Source organism: Melopsittacus undulatus, chromosome 7, assembly GCF_012275295.1.
Source record: "Melopsittacus undulatus isolate bMelUnd1 chromosome 7, bMelUnd1.mat.Z, whole genome shotgun sequence".
Classification (NCBI taxonomy): Eukaryota; Metazoa; Chordata; class Aves; order Psittaciformes; family Psittaculidae; genus Melopsittacus; species Melopsittacus undulatus.
In genome coordinates this window covers 69,222,357-69,247,547 of record NC_047533.1, presented here as the reverse complement: position 1 = coordinate 69,247,547, position 25,191 = coordinate 69,222,357, and the positions used below count along the sequence as shown (strand labels likewise).

Genomic DNA, 25,191 nt, shown 5'->3' with positions numbered 1-25,191 from the left:
ACACAAAGCATGCAGAACAGTGTTTCAGTGGTTAGCTAGGCAGGGACACAATGGCTCACTGCATTTGTTACACTTTGTGCTTCTGCTTTTGACAGATAATTCCAAACAGTATTCTCAAGCCTAGCATGTAACTCCCCAGATTCTGCAACTTGGAAACACTTTGTCAGCATAGTCCTTCTAAGTTAATATCTTTATGATCTTTACAGAAAGATTTTTGTTCTCTTTTTAAAATGACTTTTAACTACTTTTGCTTGTGAATGGCAATAAAAATGCAGTGTGAGTGGTATGTAAAACCCCAGTTAAATTTTACAACACAACCTTTTGGTTGTCTAGTAAGGATTTGTTGTCTTCTACAACTCCAAACTAAAAGCATTTATTGTGAACAAACTAATTGCCAGAACAATCCAATGAGACATTTTGACTGCACTTTTCTAGGCTTTCTACAAATGGCATTGCTCTATTAAACTGTTGGCTAAAATACATTTCAACATGTTTTCTACCTCTCTTCCTCCCACCCCAAGCTCTCTTAACAATTTGCATTTCAGTATTTCTCAGTTTGTTTCAATTCAGTTTTCCTTTGCTATGGGGTTAGCTTTTCATGGGCAGAAAATATCAGGACAAAGCATACATACTCCTGTGATCATGCCTAAACATTGGGCTGCATTTCAGCATTAATCACAAGCAAACGAGGATTGTAGCTGAGGGAGAACAATACAACCTGAGATTAAGGCAAAGAACCACAAGCAAGAGAAAGTGAGGAGAGGCAACGAAACTCAAACACAAGCTTATTTAGGATTTCATTTGTCTATTCATCTTATCCTTGCCAAAAATACCTTGTTCCTACATTTTCTACTCTTTCAACTAGGCTCTAATGCTTACCCTTTACAGTCTCTGGCCTAGATTCAACCTCCATCTATGCACAATGCCTGTCACACACCCAGTTCCTCAGCTTATCACACCAAATCTTCACAGGTATCACAGTCTCACCAGGCATGGTGCTACTGGTTGCAGATTTCCAGTAGCTATTATGCTTTTGACCTGACTCATCCTCTTCTTTAATTACAGAGAATGGCTAACACCTGCAAATGCAAGCTGCCTAGAGAAAGAGCAAGATACAATCTGAACCAAACACTTTGATTTAAAAGCTTTCACATTAAATCAGCCTTATATAAAATGCACAGTTTCTTATGCTCACTAATTGTGCTCATGTGTGAGGGAGGAAGGAGCATTAGTTTTGCATTCACACTAAACAGCTCTCTTCCTATTAGTGCTCTTAGATTATTATGGACCACATTCAAGTTTCATGCTGCTTTTGGCTTTAAACCCAGATTGCAAATGCAATCACTATCTAGTATCGTCATTCAATTCCTGTTCACTGGACTTGTTGTGTAGGCCATTGGTGTGGTTTAAGTGCAGTCAGTAACTCAGACCTATGCAGCCTGCTTGCTCACCCCCCCACCTTCCTCCCCCTGCCCCGCTCCTGGATGGATAGGGAGGAGAACTGAAAGAATGTAACTCCCATGGGTTGAGATAAGAACAGTCCAGTAACTAGGGTATAACACAAACCACTACTGCTACCACCAATAATAATAATGATAAGGGAAATAACAAGGGAAGAGAATACAATACCACCTTCCGACTGATACCCAGCCCAACCAAGCAGTAAACTAGCCCTTCCTGGTAACTCCCAGTTTTCATCCTGGGCATGACGTGCTGTAGTATGGAATACCTCTTTGGTTAGTTTGAGTCAGGTGTCCTGTCTCTGCTTCCTCCCAACTTCCCCTCCTCCCTGTCAGAGCATGAGACTCAGAAAGTCCTTGGTCAGACTAAGCATTTGAGCAGTAACTAAAAACATCAGTGTTATCAGTGCTGTTCCCAGGCTGAAAGTCAAAAACACAGAACTGCATGAGCTACTAAGGAGAAAAAATGACTGCTACTGCTGAACCCAGGACAGCCATTAACCTGTGGCACTGGTCATACAAAATGATTATGCTTTCTGAGCTATTATCTGAAGAAAAAGTGACACCTCAATCTCAAATGTTCAACTTCCATGTATCAAAAGGAACATCTGCACATAGTACTTAAGATTTTCCATCTGGTCTACAGAGTTCAGTGTTATGTCTCAGGATTAGCTCTGCACAGAGACGCTCATGGATAACTAGAGATCTACAGTGAAACATTTCTTAGGCACATCACGAGGAACAAAACTTGGAATGAAAAAACCCCAAAACACCACACCAGTAATTTCATGGTTTCAAAGCACTAATCTTTCTACAGCTGTATCTACTTGGGTAAGAATCAACCCCAAAATGCACATTGAGAAAAAATGAACCCTCTCCTAGGATGATCCTATCATTGTGCTGATTTGACCAGAAAGTTGGTTTGACTGGAGAAGAAGAGTTGTTTCAGCATAAAGAATGGCAGAACATACTTTGTTCACCAGAAGACTTCTGCTTTCCCCCACCCCAAGGCTGCCATTAGTCCTACCCTGCTAACTTAATTGTGAGAAATACCACATACACAAAGGCAGCTAGCATTTTCGGTAGTTCAGTATTCACTATCATGGAACACTAAAAGAAATGCTGAAACACCAATTTTATGTCTAATCTAGTAACTCTGAACAGATTGCCCAGTCAGTCACATCAAATGATTTTATATTCAATAATGGCTCAAATTTAGCACAGAAACATATATATTAACATCACAGAATGGTTTGTGTTGGAAAGGACCTTAAGATCATCTAACTCCAACCCCTGCCATGGGCAGGGACACCTCACATTAGACCATGTCTCCCAAGCCCCTTCCAATCTGGCCTTGAACACTGCCGGAGATGGAACATTCACAACTTCTTTGGGCAACTTGTTCCAGTGCCTCACCACCCTCACGGTAAAGAACTTCTTCCTCATATCTAACCTGAACTGCCCCGGTTTCAGTTTGAACCCATCACCCCTTCTCCTGTCATCGCACTCCCTGATGAAGACCCCCTCTCCAGCATCCTCACAGGCCCCTTTCAGATAATGGAAGGCTACTATGAAGTCTCCATACAGCTTCTCTTCTCCAGGCTGAACAGCCCCAAATTGCTCAGCCTGTGAGGTTATGAAAGGTGCTATATGAGAGGTGTAGCTGTGCCAGGGATTGCCCCAAACCAGGTGCAGGATGTTGCATTTCACGTTGAACTTCATGAGGTTGGCATTGGCCACATCTCAAGCATGTCAAGGTCCCTCTGGATCCCATCCCTTCCCTCCAGTGTATCAACTGAACCACAGAATTAGTGTAATCAACAAACTTGCTAAAGGCGCTTGATCCTACTGTCCATGTCACCAACAATGATGATGAACAGGACTGGTCCCAACACTGACCCCTGAGGGACATCACTTGTTACCTTTGTCCAGCTGGGCATTGGGCTGTTGAATGCAACTCTCTGCATGTGGCCATTCAGAACAATTCATTATCCAGCCGGTGTCCATCCATCAAATTGATGTCTCCCTCATTTAAAGACAAGGAACACCTGGAACACTTGGAACACTGAACAACTTAGTAAAACATTTCATTGGAATTGAAAAAAAGTAAGAGCTTCCTATTAAACACTATTTCCTACATACGCACACAATCAGCTAAGTCATCTCCAATGGTGTTGGACAGGCAGGAAGATAGGAAAGGTGCCTGCATTACACAAGGAAGGGCATCTTACCTTTGTGAATATGGCTTCTGATAGAAGAAGGGCTTTAAGCTCCTCAAGCCCTCTGTTACTGCAGCTTGTTACAGTTTCCCTTCCAAAGCAACAGGTCTCAGGAAGGGATCCTATAGAATTCAGTACAGACACAGCTAATGTTTTCTTAAAACCTTCCTTTGCTGATGCATATGTAACTGGAGGTAACATTTGAGCAACTCATCTTCACACATTGCTTTCACTATGTATGACATGACAGCCACAGAATCAGCACCAGATAAACCACTGCCAAACATAAGACTGACTGGAAATTTTAATGACTTGCATTTGTACAGATATGCCTTTTGCAGGACCATTCAACTGTTTCACATGAGCCGTTTGTATCATCTTGCAAGTTCTTCAGTTTCCACAAATACTGACTAGAACCTCAATCAGTGATTGATCAACCACACTCATTCAGTGTGGCTGGTGCCCTGAACCCTGAAAAGCAGAATGCTGTTTGCCATGGCAGAACGTATGCATCACAGTGAAAGCCTTCAGCTGCAATCAGCTTCATTTTTTCCTAAGCACTTGTTCATTCTAGCAAAGGAGTATTGGCCAGTTTCTTTCCTCAAAGCATCATCAGCACAAGATAAGCTCATGTTCTCTGGTCAGAAGTAGTTGTCACTGCAGGGTAAGTTACAGTTTGAGTAGGTAAAAAAAACAGGTTATTTACATGTTGACAAAGTTGCCTTCAGTTCCATAGGAATCTCTTATACAAATCAACATTCAGGAGAAGTTAAACTTAGCTTACACCAAACAAAAAATAGACAGTTGATGCATACAAATTTTTAAAGCTTATTACAGGCATTGCAAATGTAGATAATGACATTAAAATAGTTTTCAGTGACATAGCTACAATTTAAATTAAAAAAATGGGAATATTATCAACATCTCTTCATTAGTGGTGATATTTGTACATATTTCATACCAGTGTACAGTAGTTTTGTTCAAGTTATTATGAAGAGGACCACCCTGTAACGACCCTAACATCACATGCAGGTTAAAACAGTGACACAGTCACTGACAAATTCAGTTCTCTGGTGATGCAGATACATTAGTTAGTGTGCTGTTTTTACTCAACAGAGGTGAAGTTAAACCCATCCCCTTTCTTTTGCAGGGGAAAACAAGACAGCCACACAAAACAACAGTAGAATGGCTTTACTGAAACTCTGGGGAAAGCCTGACTTCTACAACCATTTTGTACCTTCTTCAGTGAGCTTTTCTTAAAAGTATAACCTGCAAAAGTATCAGGGGATACATTACACCAGATCTGCAATAACCAAACACTTCATTGAACTTCAGTCTGTAATAGCACTATTACCCATCCAGTTCCTCCCTCAGTTTGTTCAGAAAATGTTGGTTTTCACCAATCCTTCCTGTTGAGTCAACTTGTAAATTTTCCACCACTAAAGAATGTTAAGGACAATGTAGGAACAGATGTTGATCTGATCGGGGCAGGGTGGGGGAAAGAGGGGGAAATCAAGAATTTGGTCCTCCTACTTCTCCACTCGATATGGGTTGAAGTTTCCTGTTTGATACATAAAGATTCTTCTATAGTAATTTGTCTACCTAGCACACACTTACTAAGTCTGGCATACTATACAAGACCTAACCTAACCCAATGATTTATATGATGTTTATTGAGGTTAACTGTGCTTAAAGTAATAAAAAAAATAAATAAATGGGAAGGAGGACAACACAAGGCTAGAATGACTGTAAGCTGAATGGGGAAAACCTGACATTTATCCCAGGGGCCACTTGTTTTGCAGCTGGCTAAGCACACTCTCTCAATAGTTAAAGAACAAGTCAAAAAGCACATGTTGGAAATAAAATTTTAAAATCCCTTTTCTATATTCAAGTATTCATTAAATTAATATAAGACCATTTCTTAGATGTTAGGCCACTGATGACTTTAAAAAAACAACTTGGCAGAAACAACATCTGGGGTGGGGGGGAAAGGCTAGTTAAAATATAGATATGCTGAGCTATGAAGCTTAAATTAGTGCAGACAATATTATATTAAATCCAGGTATCCAGAAATATACACAAGAAAATCATCCCAGTTTTCATAAAAGTTTAGAAGGTAGATGATGAAATTGCACTTAATTCTGAATTAATTCAGATAGCAAGTCATTCCCACTCCTTGCCACTCAATCAGGAAGAGAAAGGGAACCACATTCAAAACAGTGAATGGGGTTTGTACATTCTATTCCACTTCCCAGCGTTTGGTCACGGACAAGGGACATGCAGTTTCACTACCTGTCTTGACGATCAGAAACAGATGTCCTTACATCTGATACAGACAACTCTAACACAGGATTTACAAATCCAGCGTATTCGGAATTGCCATTATCATCCATTTCAGCACTAACAAAGTCATTCTCCCACTCTAATCCATTGGAATCATCAGAGGCTGAAGCTGGATTACTTCCTTTCTTCTTGTTATTGAATTTCAGTGCTGCCTGGAGTATATCTTCTTCTGTTTTGGAGCGTTCTCTCATTGGAATCATCCTGTTCATGCCTGTTATTTGAGAAGTTTTTATGAGAAAGACAATTTTGAGGGAAGTACCTTTACATTTGCCTTAGAGCATTAGAATAAACAGCAAGAATCCTTTAGAAACCCAGACCCTGATAATTTCACTCCTGAGCATCACCATATTTTTTCTGGTGGTAGTGTTCATATTAAATCCATAGTTTGCAGTCAGTTTTAGCCTAAATGAACACAGATACTGATGTTGCTTTAGAGTTCTAATGAACCCAGATAACACAAAACATCTCACTGGCAGTGTTTCTCCTATTCAAGCCACCTGCTGCCCTATATTATAGGTATGTAAATATTAGAAGATCTTTGGTACCATGCCATTTCCAGAAAGGCTTAAGGTCTGCAGAAACCTGTCATGCTGCTATAACTGACAAACAAATAAAACATTATCACATGGAACATTTTAAACAGCACCTACACTCTACAGGAATACTGGGTACATTTGTCTAGGAAAGCTCTTCAGTTTGTCTGAAAAAGTATATTCAATTTCACACAAAATAAGGCAAAAGATTGGTTGAAAACTGCACAAGCACATCAGAGATGCTGTCAGTAATTATTGACTTTAGTCATGGTGTAGCAAAACCCACACCACTGGAAATGAAAAAGAGGGGGATTTATGATGATCCTCTTATTTGCTGTTCTCATACATTCCTAAGTAAACTCCCCTCTGAATGTGGAATAACTAGCTAACTAATTAATTATAATTAAAAACTTCATATTGCAAGTGAAACACAGAACTCTTGCAATGGGTAAGCCACAGGGGATAAGTATAATGAAAATTTTTCCCTTCATCAGACACCAAATGATGGATTTTATGTTACGGTTTCATGGTTCTCTTAAAACATAGCTATTTTCAATTTAGTCATTCCTCTGGTACCAATGGCTCACTGAAACTGTTGTCTGTCTGAGAATACTCTGCCAAAAATACCAATACAACATCAATGTTACAAGTTCCTTGTTTGGTATTGGTACATGACACCAGAGAATGAAAACAACTGTCTCAGAAGTGTGTAATGCATGAAGGACATTGTTTCCCTGTTAAAAAGCTCCTAACTTGGCAACTGTCAAGCAATGTCATCTTTTTGTACTATTCTTAGTGATTGGGTTTTTCAATGATGATACTATTGAAAAGCACTGGTTCTTCTCTACTCTGCATTCAGCCCCCCTATGACTTTGTCTACTAACAGCAAAAATGAGACCATAAATTAATACCCCAGTTCACACTAAACCCCACATACCCTCTACTTTTTAAGTTGTTCAGTCTGCACAGTAGATTTTGACAGCACACACAGTAACTGAGCAAGCACTCAGCCCCTTTAGGGAGATCATTTTACACTTAAGTTGGTCCAAATCTACTAAGAATGTCCTAAAAACTACACAAAGCCCTTACAACATTGGCTTGTACTTCTTTCAAATGACAACATCCCTTTCTTTGCAGCCATGAAAACCAGTTATGTTGTCAAGCAGTCTTCCTTACATTATCTTACTCCTGTTCTGCTCAAGAACAGAGGTTACTAGAGTGAAGAGATGTACTGCTGCCACAAATGACCTATTAAAATTACTCCCCTCTGTAAAGCACAAGCTACTAGGAATCAGAAATGCAACTATACAGTCATGTTGTTCTCTGTTTTTAGGCAGGTTTTGCACTTCTGACCAGCTTACACATTCTAAGACAAGGAACAAGCTGTTCCTACTACTACTGGCTCACAAGAGGGCAGCATTTCTTTACCATTACAGCTGACGTGAGTTTCCAAGTCCATTCCACAAAATGCAGGAAAAGGCATTGACTGAAGTATCCAAAGAAATGGATTAATCCTTCAAAATAATACATTTCATATGTAAAAATAACCTACAGTTTAATCATTACACACCTGACAAGTTCCATCAGAATTAAGTTTTAAATCACCTTCCCTTTCAAAAACAACATATTTACAATCAACATAGTTTAACACTATTAGCATTTTTAACTTGGAGGTTCAGAATGAAACTCAAAAGCAGAAGAAATACCTTCTTCATCTTCCCACTCTAAATCTAATGAAGTGCTGTCATCATTTCCACTCACTGATTTGGTTTTGGTCATTAAGTCACAACTGCTCTCTGTATTGGGTGTAAGCACTGTAGCATCAGATGAAAGTCCTAGATAAAACAGAAACAAAACCAAGAAAACAAACAAAACCAAAACTGAAACAACTATTTTTGATTCATACACATACTTGAATTTGAGGTTCAATATGTAAAACAACTTTCAAAGGAAGGAGGTTTTGTGCCTTGTGGCCTTTAAAGCTCAGGAACACTTGAAAAAACACTTCATCACTTCAAAGTGTACGGTAACTTTTTAATAGTCAACATTACTAAGATATTGCAAGAGGACATTAAGCAAGACTAACTAGAACTATAGAGAAACTGAGTAAGCTGTAAATTGGACTTGTGAACAAAAAACCAAACCAACCAAAGAAAAAAAACCCACAAAACAAGCAAAAAACCACAAACAAATCAACCTTTCCCTCCAAAAAAAACCTCAAACTGCACACAGTTTCCCAAGAATTAACACCAGTCCTACAGCTGCTTAGTGACTATCAAGTACTGTCATCAAGACATGGATCTAAGTGTATAAAGTCTCTAAATAGTTGTCTAAATAGTGGAATTTTTAAATACAGACAGTTGAATCCTCTCACTTCATTAGGGAAAACCCCACAATTAGTATGATTCTACTTATTTTGCCAAGAGATTATTAAAAAAGCTACACACACACATTGGCATCTTTAATACACAGCTGGGCTTTACAAGAGAAGTTCACTGCATTGATGTTGCCTCCATGGAGCCAGTTGGAAAACCTTAGTAAAATAAAATCCATGCACAGGACTTGTTTGCTTACTTAACTTGCCTTTGGGAGCTGCAGTGGCTGTAGTACAAGTTATAAATGCTGAGTTTCGAACACTTGAAGCACCAGGGATTAGAGGAAAAGGTTCTATCATTTTTTTTAATAGATACATGTTATACATATTTTATATACATGTGGTATAAAAATAAGTTATTATATTTATCTAGGAAAAGAAATAGCATTCCGTGCTCCTCAATCACTGAAAGACACTCATAAAAAAAGGAAGACTTACTACTACTGCGAAAAGCTTCATATTGGAATTTTGTATTTCTTAAGAAAGAATCGAGGTCTTCCTCTGCCACCGAGCTGCAAGAACAATGCACATATTTCATTTTCTTTATAGCCTCTAAGGAGGCTACAAAACACATTAATCAACATGCCCTCTCTCCCAGTTCTATGCTACAAAGCACATACACATTTAACTAAATCTTTATGCTTTTCCCGTTCCTACTCATCACATCCTCTCCCTTCCTGAGCTTCTGTTCAGTTTTCAGTAGCATTTTCAGTTAAAAATTAATTCACTTCTGTCACAAAATTACTCCTCTCAATCTGTGTCACTTTAGAGAATGTCTCCTTAATTTTCAGTTCCCCTTTTTAGCTAATGAATTCAAATCCTGCTACTTGTAGTCCTTCATTCCTAAAATCTACATAGTTTCTCCCACACCATAAAACCTTGGTTTTTACAGCTCATTTTCTAAACATACTTCCATAACCTGAAATCACTCCTACCCCCTTCTCTTCCATCCAAAAATAGTTGCTTGATTTCAGGGGCTTTTCTAAACTCAGACACCATTCAACAGTAAATTTCTTCACATTACTTTTGCTTTTCTCTCCCATCTCCCTCCCCTCCCCAATACAGAAGGTGGGAGTGAAGAGCATTAAATTGATAATATGAATAAAATAACAGGCAGACCAGATAAACCATTCAATTTCCCATTTGATTAGTGTGTATTTTTATTGGACATTTCAAACAGGGTTCTGAATAATAAAGGTATTTTCATATTACCCAAAAATTACACATATAAACACATTTTTACTGTAAACCACTGATTTTTTTGTGTGTGTGTATATAACTAGCTGGGAGTAGGTTCAATTTTGTATGCATTAGTCTAATAACTACAGTGAAAACCAGAATGAATGCAAGCTACCCTCTATTTTGCAGGTTAATGGTAAGTAGTTTGCATTCAGCAACTACTTGGTGTGAAGAGAACTGCAAAGAATGAAACCAATTCTGATTTAGAAATGTGTAAGGTTTGAAAAATCTAGTGAGCTTTTCTTTTTCTGGTTGGGGGAGATGAGTAACAGGAGTAAAAACAGTCCCAGCTCTCAATTACCATGAATAAAACATTGCAACTTACCTCTGATATTCTCTACTATTAATAGCATGCGCTCTCTGGGTTATCCTTTGCTGTCTACATTGCTATCAAAACAAAAAAAAACAGTTGAAAAAGCTGAATGAAATCACTCAGAGTAATGTGCTCAATTCACTAAGTGTTGCCTTATCTGAAACATTAGAGGGAGCAGTGCCCTGGCACAGTTTCAGTATGACCCGGGAAAAGACTGACTTTCAAGCGAAGATCAAATGTTAGGATACTGAAGGGACTGAAGCAGTATTGTTTTTAAATCTCAGATTTAAATATGCACATTTAAAGATGCACCAAAAAAAAACCTCCCAAAATCTTCATTAATTTGGCTAGCAACCTGTGAACACCACCTCATTTATGGCTGTATCTGTCCTCTAGCCTTCTCTTCTTAACCAATGGGTATTTTCAGCACCTGGGTTATGTTTTATTCTTTTTGCTCTGTGCTCATGGTCAGCCTATAATTTTAAAAGAAACATTTCCTATAAGTCATTTTATCCCTGTACAAATCATTACCACCAGCTCCTCCAGTTGCCTGTATCCTCACCAAGTGCTTCATCTATATTAATAAAAGCTTTGTTCCCTTGCTGAGCCAAAAGTATTAATAGCTCTGCACTCTTAAGGTAGAAAGCTTTCATAGCATCCATAGGCAAAACCATAATGAAAAATGCAAGACAGAAGCCATAAACGCATTTACTTCGCAGTTACAAGAGAAACAACAGATGTCATGGAAGTAGAGTTCTGCTTGAGTTTTAGGGTTTAAACATTTCAAGCTGTCTTAAGTTTCTTTCCCCTGCCTTGAAAAAAGTGGGAGCATAAAAAATGAGCACAGCAACTCTGTGATTCAAGGTAAAACTGTTATAAGCAGTAATTGTTCACAGATTGTGTCAAAGACTAAGCTAAAAACGAATAAGCTACTTTTACAGCCAGGTCTAATGTATCTAGCTATTATGCCTTCTGAAAAATCTGTTCTCAAATTTAATGGATCTGTCCCTGCAAAAGGAAAGCAAGGGTAAATAAACCAGAATGTTTAATATTGACTTGAACTTCACTGAGTAAATTGTCTTGCAAGATAACTGCAATAGATCGAGTACTTTTCAATCCCAAATGCTGATGACTTAATTTCTTGGAACACTTTTCCATGCTGGGTATTAAAATAAAAAGTATCAGAATAAGCAGATGGAAACCAGTAAGGCAATGGGAAGTGTAGAAGAAGCAGAAGTATCATGTAATGGTAATTAGAGGTCAGAAGACTTAAGTATGCAGGAAGAAAGGGACAGGAATTTGGCACCAACATAGTTACAAGCTGTAAAAGTCAGTTACTGACATACACAACAATTTTAAGACTCTTATACCCACATAATAATCAATTTCAATTACCTGTTCTGCCAGGTCACATACAAATATCTAGCAATGTGAGGTCCAGGATACATGCATTCTCCACTGCTTCAAAGCCTGACATTTAGTAGGGCAACATCAACAAGCCAAATTAGTTTTAAAGGGCTGCCACATTTCTGATGAAAAAGTCATTCTCTCATTTAAAAGGCTGCTGCCTGCAAACAGCAAAGGCAGGAGTTATGCATTCAAAAAACAAGTTTCTAGTTTATTTAGAAAGGTTACATGTTTGATGCCAATCTCCACAAAAATGCTTTCTTGGGAATCTGTATGGGCTGTTTTCAAAGGAAATAAGCGGTACTAAGTTTAGAAGAGGAGGAAATTAAAATCTCTATAATGCATTTAACCTTAGGTCCTGACTAGAATAGGTGTATACAGATCAAAAGTGGTTTTTTAAAAACAAACAAAAAAACCACAAACAAAAATACCCCCCCAAAACCCAACAAAACAAAGCAAACACCCCCAAAACCCCCAACAACAATCCCCTTCAAAAACAAACCAAAAACCCCACAAACAAACAAAAAACCCCCCCACAAAACAACAAACCACAAAACCAGAAAGAAAGGCAGACAAGGAAAAGGTCAGAAGGAATCAGTCCTCCCCTACAAACCATAAGAGGCTGGAAAGAGAAATGTGAAATGAGACCTATACTTAGCAACATAAATATTAGATGAAATCTGAGTCATCACTATGAGCCTGGGAACAGCAATTTTCACTCTCTTTTGAATATTGAGGGTTACAGATCTCCCCAATACCTACTGCAGACCACAGACTTTTACAATTGGTCTAAATCTGAATTTTGGACAATTCACTTCTAATTCAACACATAACACATGTAGCAGGCTGTCTCCTACAACTGCAACCAGACACTCTACAAAGTGAAAACATTCTTTCTCATACATATTACTGGCAATCTGAAACTCATGTCAGAACACACACTTTGATAGGCAAGTAATACAGCAAAAATATTAAATGCACTGGTAACACCTAACTCTGAACTGCACCATGAAAACCATCTGAACAGCATGCTTTCAAAGAAGCAGGAAAACAATGTGGGCTTTCATTTTACCAAGCTCCAAAAGTGAGAACACCAGACATGTGAAAGTAGGCACAGACACATTAAATAAAGACTATTTAAGTCATTACCAGACTCTGCCTACTACACATACAAATTACAAAATGAGAGAATTGAGGTTGGAGGGGGCCCCAGGAGCTAAGCTCCAAGCAGGGCCAGCAGTAAATTCACAGGTGTCTTGGAAGCACTTATCTTCATGTTAGCACAAACCACAGAGAAAAGGAACAATTAAGTGCACAAATATATAAGTACATTTCACATGCTTAAATCATGTCACAATGTATGCTTCATTTCAGGGTGTTTAACTAGAAACCTATCACAGATCACATTAAATTTAGTAACTTCTACACAATGCAAGAAGTCTGTTAAGCTAATTATACATTAAAATCATGTATCTCATTCAAGATCTATACTCAGCCACATAAGCCATTTCAAACAATTGTGATAATTTTCAGCTGTATTTTCAAAGAGTACATTTCTTTCTCTATTGGAATATACGAGCCAAAGCAATTTCCCCATTACATTTCTGAGATGTAAAGGGTATTAGGAAAGTCTGCATACGTAGAAACAGAAAAAGAAGCTCTGGTATATATTGGGGTCTGTTTCCCCTCACCTCCAAAAGCTTTTTCTGCTTTGCTGCCCTGGCTGCTTCACGTTGTGCAGCATATAAAGCCTCCTCTTCTAGTCTTAACTTCTCCTCTTCTAAGGCTAACTGTATATGAACAAAATAGTAATGGTTAACAAAAGCAGAACCTATCTACCTTCCTATCAATAAAGCTGTAAGTTCGATAAAACAAAAGATCTACTAGAAAATAAAAATAAAGGAAAATAGACTATAACTAAAACATTTTTCTTCATTACCTGAATCTAACAGCTTTCCCCCCACCAACCATCCCAAGAAATTCAGATAACTAAACATTACCCTATTGAATAAACATCATGACTAACAGCTACTGGAAATGCACACTGCATTTCACTAGGAACTGTAGTGCAAGACTTAAATCTTTTCAGTTGCATATTTCATTGGTCCTTTACTAAAAAGTCATTCTCAATTTCTATATTGTATTCCATATTCTATTCCATTAATTACTGCAACACTAAAACAAAATGACAAATTATGTGGTTTTTTCCTTAAGAAATGCTCTGGAAAAAAATGAGCACAAGTTGAACCAAGTATACGCCCCATTTGTTCGCTCCTAAAAAAGTTCACATATAACATATGTCAGTTGTAGCACCAGTCTATACATTCAGTTTGTCAACCAAGAGGCTATTAAAAAGCAGCAAATCTCTGATGCAAACTTAGTTGTGCATCTTGTAGACCACAAAATACCAACTGACGAACAAAACCCCATCTTTTCATTCATGCCAATGTACTCTCCTTGTGTTCATGGTTGATTTTAGCTAGTTTTTAAGAGAAAATCTCCATACCATACCATTCATTGCAACCGCTTACCTCTGCCTGAAGCTTCACATCAACAGCTCTCTGCTTCTCAGCAATGAAGTCATAATGTCTGTTTTTCAAGTCAGCAATTTCTTCCTCAGTCAGAGGTCTAAATGCATGGGAGAAAGAGAGAGACTCTATCAATTATTTATGTATGACAACCCCAAGTCACACTTAAACATACGCATACAAGTCCTTCTTGACTGGTCCTCTAATGCAAATATAACAAGCTGTGCTTATGGCCTGCTCCTCATGAGAAGAGAGCTCCAAAATTCCAGTTTACCCAAGACAATGCTGTCTCTCCTTACTCTTTGTATCTTTGTAGAAAGCACATTTCCAAAGCACTGCTCGCAAGCAAAACTAATGGAATAGGTTAACATCACTGCAGTGTAAATGTCACCTCTTTCTTGCTCGTTTTGGTTCCGCCAATTTAAACTGTTCCCCTTTCATTTGTTCTCTATGTCTGCTTTTACGCATCTAACAAGACTGCAAAAGCATTATTATAAATTACAAGGCTTGCAGGGGGGTTGAACTAGATGATCTTTTGAGGTCCCTTCCAACCCTTGGGATTCTGGGATTACTTCTTTGGGATCACTGACAGCAAAAATTGGGAGCTCTCAAACACCACAAAACATCTGTAAGTTGCCAAATAAAGCATACCCTGCACAGGTTTCCTATAGTGCAGACCCCAAGTTTCTGCTGCTTATGTCAATATTAAGACACAGAAAATTTGCTGGAGATGTGTCACTAACACCTATTTAACTTGTAAAACAGACTCTGGGAACAAGATTCTCTTTTCAATATATGAACTCTCTCGTACAGCCTTTGCATGATGCATTATCATCTGAACTGTTTTGACAGGGTTAAGCATTGAGGTTGGCTTCACATCCATCCTTTCCATGTATCTGACAATTAAAGACAGAAGAGGTTTGACAGGAGCTGTTAAAACTGTAATAGTCACAGCAGGAGAGCAGTGGAAAAGAGAGATCCTGAAGCTCAAAGTCTTACCTGTGACTGCTTCTTGGGCTTTCTCCCTTTTAGAAAAAGAGAAAAGTCTGAGTTTATGAGATCACATCAATCAGTTTCTCCCATATATTGGTTTTATAGAGGGGAAGGTGACTGGGAGGGAAGAGGAAGCAGACAAATCCTCTTCTTAAATTTGGAATTGAAAACAATCAGTCTGTGCCATCAGCTGCAATGGCTTCAGTAAAACAAGTTCCTCCAACTGATAATAAATATTCCAATTGTTTATAAACTACCAGGCCTCATGTTTTACAGTACAAAGCAGGGTGTTGTGAGTGAGGTGTATGTCCCACCTGTTATCAAGCTGTATTTAAAGGCCAACTTCTATTTTTCTGAAGTACAGTTTACCCATAACCGTAAGAGCTGCACAAAACTTCCCTTAGCAAAACAACCCTGGTCTGTTTCTGTTCTCAGAGAGAGAGTATTTGTTTAGTCTTATGCAGGAGTTATACCAGAAGCAAGCTCTCAAGTCTTTCCCTCCACCCCCCATGTTTCCACAACCCCACCCCCTTCTTTTCCTTTTGCCTTCATAATGTCCATAATGCTTTCTTCCCAAAGGGGTTACTTTCCATACTGCCCCAAATGAGTTTTCTCTTCAGTCTTGATTTCTCCCAAAGTGTTTAATACTTATTACTAGAGCAAGCAAAGCTCGGAGTTAAAAAAGCCCTTGTGATTTAAGTTACAGCATCCCATAAAGCGGAAGGAATATACAGCTCGCTCTTGGAACCACTTCTGAGGGTTGTACTAACACGTTTCCCAGGATCATCTAAGTACCTACCTCATCACTTTCCACCAAGTTCTCAAACTGCAGAGAGAAAACAGCAAACAATCTTTACTATTCAATGCCACAAGTCATTAAACACATAGTGCAAATACAATTATGTATTTAACCTGTCTTGTAAAACCACTACTTCAGTGATACTCCAGGGACTGTAACAGCATTTATGGAAGTCCCTACTTTATCTGAAGTATTACTTTCAAAGTAGGTCCTATCTTCTTACCAATGTTCCTTTTCTTAAGGCTTACATTTGCCTAAAAGGAGAAAAGTCAAAATTAAAACACACTCATGTTTTTACAACTTACCTGAGGGTCCTAATAAAAATGAAATCTCATTAGCTTGTAAGAGTGCTAATTACTCTGTGTAGCTAAAGCATAATACAAGCAGGGGAAGGCATGGTACAGCTCCCACTCAGTTTAATAATGTAGAAGTGTAGCACACATGACCTCTATCTCACATATCAACTGTTTTTCAAGATATACTTAATTTACAGAAAACAATTACTTTCAACACAGAACTCTAAAAACAACTAACTTGAACTATCACATGAAAACAAACAGAAATTCATTGTACTATTTTCAGTGAAGTAATATTACACATAGTCAATACACTAAACACAGAAGTCAATGCCTACAGCAAGAATTCTTGTTTGATCTGTAAATTAACCAATAGCTGTAGACAGACTATGAATAACAGCTTGGGAAGAGGACAGAACTTTCTTTTTCCTATCATATTTTTGCCACAGAAACCCTCTCTCACTCTGGGAAGTTGGACACTAAAACAGATTTTGTTATTAGTAACAGGGGCAATATGAACAGTCCAGGACTTTTAGACTGTAAGGAACACTCAGAGAAAGTAAACCAGGTTATTCTGAGAGTCTCAACAAGTTAACCTCACACTACCCTTGGCAAAAAAGGGGTGCTGTTCAGTGGCCAAGAAAGGATCTTTGTGATGAGCAAAGTGGATTTTTCTAGGATCAGATTGATGACCCTGGAGTGAAGAACTAGATACCCTGCATTTACACAAGAAAAGAAACATCCCTCCCAACACAGCAATGGATAAGCAGACTTCAGAATCCTCCAGTGCTGAGTAAGACACCATAACAGGTATTTCCCTTCTTTCACATAATGATTAGAGTGAGGTAAGGTATTAATGTTCTGAGGTGCTGTAACATCTACTATCTTGCCACCCAGCAGTTTGGTTTGAAATAACCCAGGATATTTCAGAGGGTTGCAAAAAGGGTTAAAGCACTGCTAGAATTCAGCTCTTCCTACTAGCTTTTTTTTTGCAACCACTAGAAATATAAGCACTCACCTCTATAGTGAAGTGTTCTCCTGTTGAACAGGTTCTAAAATACTTGGATCTGGAAAGAAAAGTCTACAGTTACACTACAGAATAGTCCTCAATTCACAGCAGAAGGAAAATGGGCCTGATAATTTTAAATAGCAGTTGAAATATGTTAAATGTAAAATAAGCATAAAATCTTCATGTATTAGACACATTTACTTGTTAGCTCAGGTTCTGCATCACCACCACAGCAGAAAGAGGACAAAGCATGGAAACATCTGTGGAACTGGAGAGAAGACGAATGCCTTCAGGTGAAGGGAAACTTCTCATCAGCATGCTGGGCTCAACATTTATAGACACTTGGCATGCTCTGCACTACTTTCAATGCATTTTGCCCCTCACAAAACATTATCCCAGGCAATTTCTGAAAACATCACTGCTCACTGTGGCACTAGCACAGCATCTCATACAACATGAATGCCAAACAATATTTGTTGTTCTGACAGCTTGGCACAGCTAGGAAGTTGAACATCAGAGAAAAGTGCCAACAAAGAGGTCAAGACAGTACTTTTCAACTACATAAAAGTATTAAGTCTGTATTTTTCTACAGGGAGTCAGTCTTCTTGGTTCTTTAGCTTAACACTGTCCTCTATGAAAAACAATACAACATTAAGTTACCCAAATACATTTTTGCCTAGCAAAAGAGGTTTGGCTATCACCCAAAAGAACACTCAAATGCAAACCAGTGCTTCAATACAACATCCATCTCATATTTAAAAAACAGAGATTCCAGTTGCAGGCACTGAGTGATATCAGGAATAAACTCAGGCATTTCTTTATTTGAAGACTGTTCCATAGTTCAACCAGTACCTGCTTCTACTATGCTAAAAGTAACACACAGCCAGAGCCTGAACTATTTTAATCCTATCACATTTCTATCCTAAGCACATTTTTCTTTCTAAGTCAGTTAGGGTACATCTCCCCTTGCAACTTGTTGCGCAACCCACTTCTTCCTCATTGCATACCCTTTCTTTCCTTCTGCACAGCAGCACATCTCACAGTGCACACCTTTGCTGATTAAACTCAGTTGAAATAAAACAGTCACCAGTCAAAATGCATACAGCTTTTTGTATTCTCCTTTAAGCTCTTCTGTTTCACTATCTTCTAAAACAGACTCGAGAAGCATTTAGGTTTGATGGGAACTAAAGAAAACTGTTTAGCTAATAGGCCACCAGACCAACAGAGCCTGTCAGATCAGTCTTCAAAGAGCTAGAGCTATTCATAAGACTAGCTTTGCAGCACTCCATACACACTTGTTTTATTCTCCTTTTACACAAATCATGTTACTTTGTTTAAGAAAAGAAGAACCAGCTTCTACAGATTACATAGGGAAAAAAAGTCACTAAAAATTAACCTTTCCTGTTTGAAAACCAGGTCATGAGATAAACTCACTTCTTCCACACTAGTGACAAAAAGGATTGTTTCAGTTTTGCTACACACCTTCTCCCAAACTAACCAAGTAAGAACCTAAATAAATAGCCCAGAGATATATAACCAAATTAAAAAACAAACAAAAACCAACAACAAAACCAGAGACAAATTATAGCTACTTTTCTCCCTCTTTTTTCTTTCTTTTTTCCTCCCCTTTCTTTTAAACACTCCTCCAGGAATAAAGAGGAATACTTATGTTTGAATATAGTGACAAATTAGCCATGACCTACTTCCTAATTACAGCTGCAGTTTGCAGTACTTTGAGCAAAACTATTTTGCATAAAGCATATGGAAACTTCCTAAAGCAAATTACTAGCTGGAAGTTGGTACTTTTACAGGAGGTTAAACTTACACTAACACTAAAACAAAGAAGGTTTTGGTGTTTCATCTCTCTCTGCACATGCTCTCCATGAACGCCAAAATCACTGCGTCAATTCATACCCAAGTCTCCAAGCACAATTCCAAGCAAGGGTGATTTATAACCTTACAGTATACTGAAATGCTTCTTAAATACTCCACACTTCATTCCATTCATGGTTTGTTTCATACATCTAAACCTTGGAGCATTTAAAAATAATGAAGCAGAACATTTACAAGACATATTTATGTTCTGTTTTTACTACAATTCCCTGTACCTCCCACCACACAGCAGGAGGAAAATAATAGCAAATGAGGCAAAGTACTGCAAAAGTACAAGAAAAAATACAAGGGGAAAGCTAACAAAAAATACAGGTGATAGTCACTTTAGAGCAAACAAAAGGTTGAAAGATAACCATCTATGTTGGATTTGCTGTTACAGCCAGAAGTCTTGTGCCTTTTTGGACTCTGTCTCCTACCCAGTGATTGTAAGTCAGTTAATAGGTCAGTTAAAAGTTACTGGGGGTGAAATAAAGGACCAAAGAGACCTCCCAACCCATATTTTAACTCAAATCAAAGCAATAATTTAAAGGGTAAGTGCATGTTTCCAGAGACTTACAGTCACTACTCCTGAGTGCAGAAAAAAGGGCATAAATTCATGAGTCGAGGCTCAGGAAAAACCACCTGTGAAATAAGAACCTCTTGAAAATTACCTGTTTTTCTCAGCACAGGTAAGCTCTGACTGTTTCATGTCAGCTGCTCACATAACCTCCGCTACAGACCTCTGCCAGGACAGGCAGGTATCCACACACATACTTGTCCTGGTCTTCCACCCTTTACTCTGACAAGTTCTCCTAAAAGGACAAGGAGAAGATGGGATTTGCCTGCTGCAGGTGGTGTGGAAGCAGAGGCTGTGAGTTTGTATGGGTAAAATGCTCTGCATGCCTGCCTAGAGCTATGATGTTCTTATCAAAAGTAAGGCATCTACAACTACTGAATATAGATCATTATATGGAAGAAAGCCGAGCTCTTGTTCAGGTTACATGCCCTTCCCCTGTTGTACGCCGCTCTGCCACGAACTGGCTCCACAGAAGGAAACGTGGACCTCCCATTTCCAAGACAAAAGCCAGTTGGAATCAGACTGCTCCTGAACTTCTGCCCCTCACTCACACAGCATCATACACCCGGAAACGCAGGTTTCCACCCTCCCACCACCACAGCAGCCTGCACGGATTTCAGCATCCGACCCATACAACCTCTTTACGCTGCTTCCGGGATAACCCCACCCGGCAAGAGGCACAGGCGCAGGGCTGCCCTCACAGCCAGCGACCGAACCACCTTCCACCCGTCCGGGAACCCGCAGCGGCACTTCCGTCCTCTCCCATCCGGCTCGACCCCGACATCGGCCGCTCCGAAGGCGGGGCCAGACGGCCTCCATACCTCCCCGCCCCGGGGAGGGCAGGGAGCGGGGCTGCCGGGATGCCGCTTACCCTCGGCCGCGCTGGAGCCGGCTGGGGTCCCTCCGGAAGAACAGCCCGCAGCACCACTGCGCCCAGCAGTTCCCCATCTCATGCTGAGCTCCGCACTGGTTCTTCCTGCTCCCCTCAAACGCGCTCAGTTCAGACCCACCATCACACATACAACACACGGGCGGTGAGCAGGGACCAGACACACACACACACCGCCTCACGGCCGCGGCGCAGCAGCGAACGCCGCATGCCCGGGCCCTGGCCCCGCCCCGCTCGCTCCAACCCGCCCTGAGGAACAGCCCTGTTCGCCTCAGAGACGGAGCCGCTCAGCACTCCTCGCGGATCAGGCGTTTAAAAGGCTCCTTTCCTTAAGAAACACCATTGAAGGTATTTATTTCTTTTCCAGAAACTCACGTAGCAGGAGAGGGAGGGAAAATGTAATTGTCTTGCCTGGTGTGAGGTAGCTGGGGTGGTCTGGAGTGAACTTACACAGAGAGAGGCTCTGTCGTCTGGGAAGGAAAGAAAATGAAGTGTTTTACCACAACCGCCTTAAAAAGAAGGCAGTAGCATCTCGAGATCAGCTGTCTTATCGCTGCTGTGTGCCACAGGTGTTGGTTTTACTCTTAAGTTCTTTACTGTGAGGGTGGTGAGGCACTGGCACAGGCTGCCCAAAGAAGTGGTAAATGCCCTGTCCCTGGCAGTGTTCAAGGCCAGGCTGGACAGAGCCTTGGGTGCCATGATCTAGTGTGAGGTGTCCCTGCCCACGGCATGGGGTTGGAACTGGATGATCTTAAGGTCCTTTCCAACCCTAAGCATTCTGTGATTCCCCTCTGTTTTGTGAGGTGAAGAGGAATAGAGTATGTGGTGACATTTGTGTTTTGGCATCTATTCACTACAGCTTGTATGTGGAAAAAGTTCCCTAACTGAAAAAAAAAACACAACAACAAAAACAACAACCCTTCCCCCAAAAAAACAAACCCTCACCGTTGCAATGTCAGTCCTAAAAGATCACTCAGGGCACCACATTACTTCATCTCTAACTTCTCTAAATGGTGGGATTCTTAGTTATCAAAAATATGAACTGGTTGTGTGGCTCATCTAAAACCCACTATTTCAACAACAGGGGCTGTCAGTGTTTGTCTTCCTGAGGTTTAACTATGATGGTCTCTTCTCCCAAGTAACAAGGAACAGGACAAGAGGAAATGGTCTCAAGCTGTGCCAGGGGAGGTTTAGACTGGACATAGGAATGTTTTCTTCACTGAATGGGTGATCAAACATTGGAACAGGCTGCCCAGGGCAGTGGTGGAATCACCAGCCCTGAAGGTGTTCACAAAACGTGTAAATGAGGCCCTCAGTGATGTGGTTTAGTGGTGGCCCTGGCAGTGCTTGGTGTAATGGTTGGACTTGATGATCTTAAAGGTTAATTCTATGGAGGATTCTGGCAGAGACCATGATGTCTGGCAAAGAAAATAGAAAAATGGAATCAGAACTGAGACCGTGTTGGACATTGTCCAGATGAATGTTTCTGAGAGGTGCAGCAGACATCATATTATGAGAAAAAAAAGGGTTTTTCTCAAATTACCAAGGTTTGATCAGTGCCAGAGATACCAACAGGATGTCAAACATGTCTGGAGCATGGGTACTATATGGTTTAGTGAGACACCTCCCCCCTTCACCACCTCCAATCTCTGTGGTTTTAAATTAATGTACTGCACCAACACTGATCATCATAAATTAACAGTGGTGTTATGGATATAAAAGTAAAGAATACAAAAACAGAAAACCCCAGGGCAACCAATAGTCAAAAGAAATGATTGCCGTGCATTCCAGTGATGACATATGGGAGTGGGAATGAGGGTGAAGGAGAAATAACAATCAGAAAGGGATGATTGGAGGTAACACATACCCATGTAATATGAAATATGAAAAAATGAATATGAATGAATGAAAAAATGAATAAGAAATATGATAAAAGTTTCAGAAAGTATTATTGGCATATGATGAGATGGTGAAACGTGGGCCACCAGCCAGAGTCCTTCAAGGTGACATCAGAGGAGGACATTTAGGGAGCAGTGGGACCTGAGGAACAGGAGACCCATGGAATTACCATGGCCAGCCAGATCAGCAGGAAGGGGGATGCCTTCCATGGCCTGAGAGCTTCCCAAATTTTGCAACCCTTCCCTTCACCCAGTCCCTACTAAATGCAAGATGCCTTGAGGATCCAGTCTTAAACCTTTGAATTAATGGACATAATTAGATAACTAGATTAGATGTCTAATAGATACAGCATTATTATTATTTATTTTTTTCTCCACAGAAATACAGACTGGTTGGGTTGGCAAGGACCTTAAGATCATCCAGTTCCAACCCCCTGCCATGGTCAGGAATACCTCTGATACACGGATAGACTCCACAACTCGTTAAAGTTGTAAAGTAGGTATGAGCTAGTATTCAGCACTGTGATGCATGGGAATAGCTCCTCCAAAGCATGCACACCTCAGGGTTGTTCTCCCTTTACATTTATTCTCTTAAGGTATACATATGCATTAGGTTACTCGATATGCCTATACATATTTATTATCTATCCCCCCTTTGCATTATAATGAGCTAGAAGGTCCTTTGTGCCTGTGCACTGCCCCCTCTGGTAGGGGTCTCAAGATGAAGTAAATGAGTCTTCCTCCTGTGAGTAGAGTCTTCAAGATGAAGTAAATGAGTCTTCCTCTTCTTAAACTTTTCACCTTTTAATCTTCACACATGGCCTTACGGTTTGGTCTCGGTGCCCAAGCAATAAATCATCTGCTTCTCCCCTTAGCAGTCTGCTTCTCCCCTTTATCAGTGGTTAATGCCTTGGTATTGTTTAGTAGGCATGTTAGGCATTTACAACAGACAATACTTTTGTTTGAGGGAGGGAATTCCTCTAACCTCCTTGTACAATTTCTCTGTATTACCCCCCTGTACATTGGTTACCCCTGTATGACCTCAGAGTAGATCATGTCGCCCAAGGCTCTGTCCAACCTGGCCTTGAACAATGCCAGGGATGGAGCATTCACCAGTTCTTTGGACAACCTATGCCAGTGCCTCACCACCCTCACAGTAAAGAACTTCTTCCTTGTATGTAACCTGAACTTCCCCTGTTTAAGTTTGAACCCATCACCTCCTCTCCTCTTGCTACAGTCCTGATGAAGAGTCACCTTAAATCAGTAGACCTGTTCACCTGGGCTCTTGATACCTTATTTTTTGATTACTTACGGAAAGATGCAGCTAATATAGGCAAAGCTCTCTCAGGGCCTCACTGGGTCCTACAACTAGTTTTCTAAACTTCTAGTGGATTCGCAGGAGGCTAAGTTTAAAACCAACAGATCCATTTGGATATGGTATGTTGATAATTTATTAATAGCTAAGGAATCTGGTCTAGCTGACATCCATATCTTACCAGTCACCTTAGCTGAGAAAAGCCACCAAGCTTCTCCACCAAAGTTACTGTAGAAGAAAAGTGCAAGATAGCTGGCGGCATCTGCCAGCAGGAAGAGGTTTGATGTCACCCCACTGGGGGCTGCACGGGCACGCACACAAAGGAGGTGAGCCCTTCAGCAAATAATAAACGAATCAACCCAAAACAGGAGCAGTGCTACCTCAGGACCCCGCCATCCCTCAGAGCAGCCCACTCAGGCATGCGGTAGGGCACAGCATGGCTGTTGCAACAGGCAGGCCGTCACCCTTGTGACAGGATGGGAGGCTGTGGTCCATTCCAGCAGCAGAGGTTCCGGTATGCTGGGGGAAGAAAATCCACGTCCATGGAGAAGTACAAAGTGCTGGGTCTTGTGGGGGAAGGCAGCTACAGGGTGGTTGGCCAAGTGGAGAAACAAAGAGAGCAGGCAGATCATTGCCATCAAAAAGTTCCTGGAGAGCAAGGATGACACAGTGGTGAGGAAGATCTAAGTGAGGGAGATCATGCTGCTGAAGTTGAACAGGGGGCCACAAAGCCTGGCCAAAACAATGTTTTTTTTATGGCTTTGTGGTTAAATTCATCACCCTTCATTCAGCTGGAAGGCATCTGTGTCACTCAGGTGTATTGTAGTCAGGTATTTAAATACCTTCAAGAAAGCGAATGTCATCTTCAAGCAGAATAGTAACCTGATGTCTGTGCTTTGAGGCTTTTCTTGCAGTAGTGGTGGTAATTGTTGAGAGCTCATGGTGTGGGTGAGATCTACCTGCAGGGAGTAGATGGGTTCTTGAGGAGAAACTGGCTCTTGAGACTCCTTAATAAATAGTCCTTTAAAGAGTGGTATTTGTCGAGTGAAGTTGTAGGATAGGTGTAAATTTAAGCCATTGGGTCAGTCTTGAAAGGAAACATGGTTGTTTCTGACCACAGTATCCAA

The 25,191-nt window shown here is 40.2% G+C and overlaps 1 protein-coding gene and 1 long non-coding RNA gene across 4 annotated transcripts in view; one reads left to right on the top strand and one right to left on the bottom strand.

Moving 5' to 3' along the window:
* Positions 1 to 3,965: 3,965 nt before the first annotated feature.
* Positions 3,966 to 21,065, bottom strand: AP1AR (adaptor related protein complex 1 associated regulatory protein). Of its 3 annotated transcripts, none has more exons than XM_005151508.3 (10): positions 20,834 to 21,065; positions 17,523 to 17,571; positions 16,209 to 16,235; positions 15,416 to 15,441; positions 14,420 to 14,516; positions 13,580 to 13,678; positions 10,494 to 10,555; positions 9,368 to 9,441; positions 8,262 to 8,390; positions 3,966 to 6,233 (listed from the first exon to the last, which is right to left on the bottom strand). In XM_005151508.3, the coding sequence occupies exons 1-10, from the start codon at positions 20,980 to 20,982 to the stop codon at positions 5,968 to 5,970; spliced, it is 978 nt and encodes a 325-aa protein (XP_005151565.2). In that variant the 5' UTR covers positions 20,983 to 21,065; the 3' UTR covers positions 3,966 to 5,967. The 3 variants fall into 3 exon arrangements, with proteins under 3 accessions (XP_005151565.2, XP_030907005.1, XP_005151566.2); XM_031051145.2 differs by lacking the exon at positions 20,834 to 21,065 and adding an exon at positions 20,057 to 20,181; XM_005151509.3 differs by lacking the exon at positions 13,580 to 13,678.
* LOC117436476 (uncharacterized) overlaps positions 20,809 to 25,191 on the top strand; it is a 19,214-nt gene continuing 14,831 nt past the window's right edge. Inside the window, exons 1-2 of the long non-coding RNA XR_004549845.1 lie at positions 20,809 to 21,199; positions 23,130 to 23,245. This is a non-coding gene — a long non-coding RNA (uncharacterized lncRNA). The remainder of the gene's footprint in view (positions 21,200 to 23,129; positions 23,246 to 25,191) is intronic.